Consider the following 8,671-nt stretch of genomic DNA (forward strand, 5'->3'; position numbering starts at 1 on the left):
GATTTCAGATCTATTACCCAGTGGTTTCTGTGTCCCTCCCATTTCACTCATTTTTTTAATAGACCATATGTTTGATGTTATAAACTTTACCATTTATTTTATATTTTTTAAATATGAAATTTATTGTCAAATTGGTTTCCATACAACACCCAGTGCTCATCCCAAAAGGTGTCCTCCTCAATGCCCATCACCCACCCTCCCCTCCCTCCCACCCCCCCATCAACCCTCAGTGTATTCTCAGTTTTTAAGAGTCTCTTATGCTTTGGCTACCTCCCTCTCTAACCTTTTTTTCCCTCCCCCTCCCTCATGGTCTTCTGTTAAGTTTCTCAGGATCCACATAAGAGTGAAAACATACGGTATCTGTCTTTCTCTGTATGACTTATTTCACTTAGCATAACCCTCTCCAGTTCCATCCACGTTGCTACAAAAGGCCATATTTCATTCTTGTTCATTGCCAAGTAGTATTCCATTGTGTATATAAACCACAATTTCTTTATCTATTCATCAGTTGGTGGACATTTAGGCTCTTTCCATAATTTGGCTATTGTTGAAAGTGCTGCTATAAACATTGGGGTACAAGTGCTCCTATGCATCAGTACTCCTGTATCCCTTGGGTAAATTCCTAGCAGTGCTATTGCTGGGTCATAGGGTAAATCTATTTTTAATTTTTTGAGGAACCTCCACACTGTTTTCCAGAGTGGTTGCACCAGTTTTCATTCCCACCAACAGTGCAAGAGGGTTCCTATTTCTCCACATCCTCTCTAGCATCTATAGTCTCCTGATTTGTTCATTTTAGCCACTCTGGCATGAGGTGGTATCTGAGTGTGGTTTTGGTTTGTATTTCCCTGATAATGAGTGATGTTGAGCATCTTTTCATGTGCCTGTTGGCCATCTGGATGTCTTCTTTAGAGAAGTGTGTATTCATGTTTTCTGCCCATTTCTTCACTGGATTATTTGTTTTTCAGGTGTGCAACAAGACAGCATGGTATTGGCACAAAAACAGACACATAGACCAATGGAATAGAATAGAGACTCCATAATTGAACCCACAAAAATATGACCAACTAATCTTTGACAAAGCAGTAAAGAATATCCAATGGAAAATAAAGACAGTCTCTTTAACAAATGGTTCTGGGAGAACTGGACAGCAACATGCAGAAGAATGAAACTAGACCACTTTCTTACACCATTCACAAAAATAAACTCAAAATTGATAAAGGGCCTGAATGTGATACAGGAAACCATCAAAACCCTAGAGAAGAAAGCAGGAAAAAACCTTTCTGACCTCAGCCGAAGCAATTTCTTACTTGACACATCTCCAAAGGCAAGGGAATTAAAAGCAAAAATGAACTATTGGGACCTCATGAAGATAAAACTTCTGCACTGCAAAGGAAACAATTAACAAAACTAAAAGGCAACTGACTGAATGGGAAAAGATATTTGCAAATGACATATCAGACAAAGGGCTAGTATCCATTTCACTCATTTTGAATGGAGGTGTTGATGGTTGTTACCCCATGGTATGATGCAGGTGTGTGAACACAAAACTCACCTCTTCTGTTCACAGGTTGAGAGAAACTATACATGAGGGGTCTCATTCTCAACCTGGGTCTGTTTTAAAGGACAAATAGGTAAATATAAGCTGATGGGATAGTGTCAGTCTTATGAGAGTACTAGAAAGGCATGAGTTATTTTACATGCCTTAATGATGTGTATCAACCAACATGTCACAGAGGTCAGGCTATGGTATGGATATCATGGTCCCCAGTTAATATATACTTCTTAGTATTTATATCCCTGAGCAGTTTCCTCCCACATTGTCCTAGAGTTGGGAGGGAAGACGTGATGGTATGGACTTCTGAGATTAAGTGGTGAGAGACACTAAGGTGGTGAGGTGGACTCACTTCTATGCCTGCTGAAGAAATCCATCTCACTGTTGGGCACGTGAGCAGGTGACCTTCTCAAGCTCATCAGGGTTTCCATGGTGGGTATCACTCCCTGAGGGAAAGGATTAGAATGCCCTAAAGCAGTACATTGCAGAAGAACAAACTAGGGCTAGTACATAGTTCATTGGAACCATGTGGTCATTCTGTCATAATTAAGGGATAGTGACTAGTTTGGAATTGATTGACTATAAGTTCAGGTATTTACTCAGTAGCACTCAAAAGCTGTGTGACATGGTTTCCACCTGGGTGGTTGAGCCACTGCACTTGGGCATTACATGGGTATAGGGTAACATCTGTCCCTTGGTAACAGTGGCTACCATTTCCCTATCTTCAAGGTTACATGGACACATTCTGAATTTCACTGGTATGATCATTTGTCTGCTGTCTTTGTTGCCTCCGTAGCCGTGAAGATGTTCTTGCACATATAGAAGTCCTTAGGATATATACTCAGCAAACTCTGAATGGTAGCCAGCAACGTCTGTCCTTACTGAACACTGAAATGACTCTAATGAGAAATGTTATCCTCCAAAGTAGGATGACCTTGGATATTATTATTGCCTCCAAGGATGGAACCTATGTCATCATGCAAACAGGATGTTGTATATTCATAACTGATGAATCTGCTAATGTATCATCTTTATTAAATCACATGAAGATACAAGTTAATGGCCTGAGAGATCCAATCTCAATTTCAAGGGACCTAATAAATAAATTATTTGGGTCCTGGTGCTCTTGGTAGAAAAAAAATTCATTGATTTTGGAAATTATTGTCTTAAATGTGTTTTGCCTTGCATGTGCCTCTATTTTAGCTATGGCATCTGCCTCTAATGCAGCCAGAGATCCACCAAAAGAATCATCTCTAGGCTAATCAAACCCCTTGCTAACATCTGTGTCCACTGCAGAAGAAAGGACTATGAGATTGTAAGAGAGGGTCATGAGGGGTGGAGTGTTGGAGAATGTCATAAAAAAGACAGGACCACCAATTGATCCATGACCTGAACTTGAGCACTCAGAAGACTCAGCACACCTACACCTGTCCTTGGATATGTGTTTCTCTTGCTTTTCTTGATCCCAGAGGCAGCTCTAAGGACACAGTCTTGAGACAGTGATGTGGAGTTGGTTTTACTCTTTCTAATGTAACCGAGCTGATTCTGACCTTGATTGATCTTGATTCTAATTGGTATTTCCACAATCAGTTACATATACATACTTAAACTTTTAGTCTTTGTCTCCTGTAGGTGCCTGAACAAAAAGGTAGGCATAAATCAATATTTATTTTGTCTCTAGGGTATTTTACCAGTGAAAATCACAACAGGAGTGTGATAGGCTCAGCACACATGGTTGAACTTTATTTCCTGGCAGAGCCCTGTTCAGGGTGGCCCTAGGCTATAGGTTCTATCTGAACTCTTCCTTCTGCCCATTCCTGTTCTGAATTCTTTTCAAACACAGCAGTCAAGTCTCCAGAATGAGCAGCTTATGTCCCCTCCTTTTCCCTGTGTGATTACCATAGCTGAAGGGCTGGTTTCCCAGCCTGTCTCTGATTCAATCATCCTAAGAAATGATAGCATGCTCCCCTCACAATCCCACCATGGCCCTGTCAGCTTTCAGCTCTTCCTCTGCCTTCTAGAGCCATTGGGACCAGGAGCTCTTTTTAAAGGAATTACTCAAACCATTCTTCTGTGTATATATCCAAGATAATGAATAAGCCAAAATTAGCTGATGTTAGTGTTTATTGATTAAGATAGAGCAGAACACTTGCACTATATCTGGTGCATTTGGAAAGCAATGAAAAGAAAGGAGGTAGAGTCACTAAGCTGTCCAAAAATGCCCCAGAACCCTTTATTTGTCTCCTGGTGCTGGCACACTAAGGGGACTTTCACCTGGGCAGGGCCAGAAGCTTAGCAGCTCTACAAGGAGGATGATAGTGTGAAGGGGCCTGTCACGGGGTCCTCTATGCATCGTGGCAGCGGGACTTCACCAGGGATTTCTCGCTCAGCCAGGGGACAGTGTATATCTGGAAGGAGCAGAGCTTTTTCTGTGAAAAGGAAAAGAAATGGACAGTTATGGTTACAGTCCAAAAGGAAAATGCCCAGCCTGGTGAAGTCAGAAGAGCAGATGGAGAATGGTGGAGGTTGGACATTCAGCTCCCACCATACAAAACCCCATAACACTATGCAGGGCTCTGCATTACCTCCCGGTCACCATGCCCATGGCTTCAAATCCAGGAGGTTGGATCCTGCACCCACCCCCACCCGCAGGTTGCTACATGGTCAATGTACCCCCACAGCCCTTTTGGGAGAAGCCTGTGGAAGGCCCCAGAGCCCCTGATAGACAGGGCACTGCCCCCAAATTCCCTGACTTCCAGTGGGCCACACTAGGACAGGTGCAGAGGGAGGGATCCAGGGACTGTGACCAAGACTAAAACACACACACACACACACACACACACACACACACAGGCCCGCGTGCAAAGGAAGTAGGGTGTGGGGGCTGGCAGACAAAAGAAGTGCAAATTTCATGGGAAGACAAGATCCCCAAGAACCAGCCAGGCCTAGGGCAGCATCAGAGGGTTTCTGCCCCTCACAGGCCTCGAATTTCCAGTCTTTTCAGGCAGTTGAGGCGGAGATTAAAGGCCTCTTTCTCTCCAGCAAACACCCCACAGCTGCTTCCTCTGTCCCACCAGCAACGGCCCCCAAAGCACATGAAGCTCCACTTTTCCAGGCAAAGTTCCCCATATAAATTCGAATTAGTAGCATGCAAACACATGCACCCTTCCCCTACCCACACACTGACACCTGCACACCCCTAGCCCGAGCACTCACACGTGATGCACCCCACAGACACAGGCTCACTCCCACCCCTCCTCCCTGCTTGGCTGCCCCTGACCCCCATCAGGCACATACCCTCAGCAAGTCTGGCTGCTCATAGAAGGGACAGCTCTCTTTGTTGGGCTCGGACTTGGTGCATTTGGTTCGGCCTATCTCCACATCCAGAAAATAGTTTATTCCAGCCACAACCTGTACATGGGGAAAGCAGGGTTCTCTCACAACACCTGATAATTTTACATACACAGTTACCCTCCTGCTATCGGGCCCTCACACCAGCATTTATGCTGCCAAAACAGGTACCCCAGAAACTCACAGCCACCTCCTGAGGGCTGGCCCAGTGGCTATAAACAACCAACTTTGTAACTGATTCACAGAGAAGTTCCACAAGGTCTCAGGCTGACAGAGGGCAAGAAGCAGTAAGATGGAAGGTGGAAGCCAGGGACCAAAATTCTGTTAACTGGGTTTGGAGAGGGAGGCTCAGTCTGGGGAGCCAGCAGGGCTTGGGTTAATAAACCTCTCCCACGCCAGGAGCCAGGGCAGGGACTAAGCCCACAGTAAGAGCTCTTGTGCTGCAACAGATTCTGGATCAGGTTCAGGAAGATGGTCATGTAATGGATACATGTAAGCTAAATTCCAGTTACATGGGTCAACCCCATAGATATTTACATTTCCTCAATGCAGCTCGGTTTATTTATTCCCTCAGTTCACACTAGGAAATGAGACGCCTCTCTCCCTTTGTCTCTATGCCTCTGTCTCTCTCTCTCTGTTTCTCTCTCTCTCACACACACACATGCACACATACATACATACATTTTAAGGTAATAAAAGGCTGGCCCTGCCGTCATATGTTTTAACTTTTATTTATGATGGGGATATTTCTAAAGTGTGTCACACACTTGCCTGTCTTTTACATTTGAGGTTGCAGGAGAGAACGAATCCTGTCCTCATACAGGGCATCCCACAGACATGCAGATCAGAACTTGGAGAGGCATGGGATGAGGGCCTGGGACCAGGCTCCACACACTACCTGATGGAGTCACAGGTACATCCTGGGATCCCTCTGGTGTCAGTTTTCTACACGGACCCATGAGCTGTGATGCCAAGATAGTGTCACACTTAAGAGGAGCAGACTGGCAGGGAACCAGTGAACAGGGAGCACATGCCCCATCCAAAGGACACAGTGCCAGCCAAATGCTGCAGGAGAAGAAATGGTCTATTCTGGGCCCACCTTCTGAAGTTTTAAGAGAAGGAGGATGATCCCTAAATGCTGGCATGCACTACCAGGCTTTCATTACTGTGAGGTTCTATTCTACTCTCAAATAGGCCCCAGGTCAGCTGGCCCAAATCCTCACCCTCCTTAGAGTCTGCAAAGCCCAGTGGCCCTTCCTGAGACTCCCTCCCACCCCCTTATGGACTCTGATGACTATGCTCTTTATCTAACCAGATCTCCAGGACAGGCTAGAAGAGGCAGGGTAGTTGTGGTTCTTTCTACCCCAGTCATGACACCTCTACCTCTGGATGTTGGTGATGATGAGGCAATATTTGGGTGGGAAATGAGATGTCATATCCAAGAGGCTGCTGCCATGGATGTGACCTGTCAAAGGAATCAACACTTTGGGCCTTTCCTCCAGGATCTGAGGACAGGTTTGGATTTTTACGCCAGTTCCTCTGCTCAGGGATACATTGGGTACCACAGGCTAGCTCATCACCGTATCTGTCTTTGCTGACAACATGGGTGCTCAGGGAACAAAGGGCCCTGCCTAATGGAGGATGATTGGTGTGGGCCCTAAACTCCATTGCACAATGAGGACATAGAACGTAGGTTAGTTTAGAGGAACCTGGTGAGGGGAGGCAGGGAGGACAAACCACTTCTTCATGACCTGAATCTCATCTCAGGGAAACATCAGACCAATCCAAACTGAGCCCCAGTAGGAAAAACAATGGGCCAGACCCTTCAAAAATGTCAATATCATAGATGGAGGGGCTGCTCCAGAGTAAAGGAAGCTGCAGGACAGAGGCTGCTGCACATGACCTGGCAATCCTGGGTATAAGGGACATCAGTGTGACAATCAGTGACATATGGATGAGGTCTGTGGATTGGAGGATTGTATCAGTGTTGATTCTGATTTCCAAAACTGTGTTGTGGTCATGTGAGAAAATGCCCTTGCTTCTAGGAAATGTACACTGAGGTGTTAATTCAAAATGTTCAGAAAAACAAATGCATATATCCCACATACAACATTTGATAATCTAGGTAGGAATATAAAGGGATTTTATGAACTATTGTTGCAATTGCTCTGCAAGTCTGAAACTGTGCTCCAATAAAAAATTAAAGGAAAAAATGCTTAAAAAGTCATTCAGTGGCAGAGTCAGGAGGGCAGCCAAGTGTGGGGCCTGATTTTCCTCTGCTTGTGATCATTTAATTGACAGCTCACACTGAAGTCCGTGTCCTGTGAGGCTGGGGCACAGATGTAAGGGGACTGGACAGGGGTCCTGACCCTCACACTTCTGTTCTCTGGCCAGGTTGGCACTTGAAATCACCAAAGAAGGCCATTGCTGTGACCTGGTCTGCAGCCTGGGTCCCAGGCACTCTGGTGTCCTTGTAGGGGAAGGGCTGTGGTGAACACAAAAGACTGGACACAGCCTGCTGAGAAGCACTGGAGTGTCCTCTGTCCCAGTACTCCTGCTAGGGTGTCAGAGAGCAACCCCTCCAGTCAGACACAGGGACAGACAGGGGACACGATGGCCATGCCGTGAGGCCACACCCCTCTGCTCGGGGCCCAGTCCCCATAGCTCTACCAGGGGCACTTGGGTGGTGGAGGGGACTCACCTGCTTCTGGGCACTCTTCACCTGCAGTACACGGCTGTGGTTCTCATCGTTGCTTGCCTTGTTGTACTCGCTGAGGGCAAATTTTAGTGCCTCTTGCACATCCTTGTCATTGACATCTGCATCCCATGGGGCTCCGACTTTGGAGTTTCTCTGGGAGTTCACAGCCAGGGCCAGGGCCAGGGCAGCCAGCAGGAGCAGGGGACTGTGCAGGCACTGGGCCATAGTGTGCTGAGAGGCGGAGGAAGCTCAGAAGGGAGAGATCTAGAGCCAGTGATCACCACCTCTCTGGTCACCCTGCTTTTATTCCCCCATCCCCACCCTGGGGCTGCCCACCCCTCCCAGGCTCCTCCTTTTCCACTCCCTTCCACTTCACCTTCAATCTGTCCCTGTCAGGACCTGTTGTCTGTCCTCTCCTATTTTTTTATTCCCTAGCCAACCTGTTATTAAATTGTTTTTTTTTTAAATTATTATTTTGTTCTCTACTGCTAGACTTTTATGATGTTACCATTTTGTGTGTATTTGTGTGTTCTTCCTTTTGTTTCAGTGGAGGTTTGTTGCTGTCATTGTTTGTTTTTGTAGTAAGTAATCCTGTGATACACATTATTGTAGGAAATACATTTCTTTGGGGATATGTTGGATTATTTTCTTCCTAGAATTGGCATTACTCCTTCAGGCTACAAAGATATTTGGATACAAGCAGTAAAAAAAGAAAGAAATGCCTTACTCCAAACCAATAAATGGACTCTTAACTATGGAGAACAAACTGACAGTTACCAGAGGGGAGGTGGTGGGGGGATGAGGTAAATAGGTGATGGGGATTAAGGAATGAACTTGTGATGTACACTGGGTGATGTATGGAAATGTTGAATCATATTGTACACCTGAAACTGATATTATACTCTATGTTAACCAAATTGAATTTAGATAAAAAGTTAAAAAAAAAAAAAAGATGTTCCTGACTCAATCAGGTTCAAACAGTGAAGAGAATGTTCTTGGTTCACAGCAGCATTTTGTGCTTCATTTTGTTTGCAAATATCTATAAGTGCAGGTGTCCTCAGTGGTGTGAT

The 8,671-nt window shown here is 45.4% G+C and overlaps 1 protein-coding gene across 1 annotated transcript; it reads right to left on the reverse strand.

Moving 5' to 3' along the window:
• Window positions 1–3,897: 3,897 nt before the first annotated feature.
• LOC125162844 (cystatin-C-like) lies at window positions 3,898–7,826 on the reverse strand. Its single transcript, XM_047854305.1, has 3 exons — window positions 7,605–7,826; window positions 4,850–4,963; window positions 3,898–3,981 (listed from the first exon to the last, which is right to left on the reverse strand). The coding sequence occupies exons 1-3, from the start codon at window positions 7,824–7,826 to the stop codon at window positions 3,898–3,900; spliced, it is 420 nt and encodes a 139-aa protein (XP_047710261.1).
• Window positions 7,827–8,671: the final 845 nt, after the last annotated feature.

The sequence above is a fragment of the Prionailurus viverrinus genome, chromosome A3 (assembly GCF_022837055.1).
Source record: "Prionailurus viverrinus isolate Anna chromosome A3, UM_Priviv_1.0, whole genome shotgun sequence".
Lineage (NCBI taxonomy): Eukaryota > Metazoa > Chordata > Mammalia > Carnivora > Felidae > Prionailurus > Prionailurus viverrinus.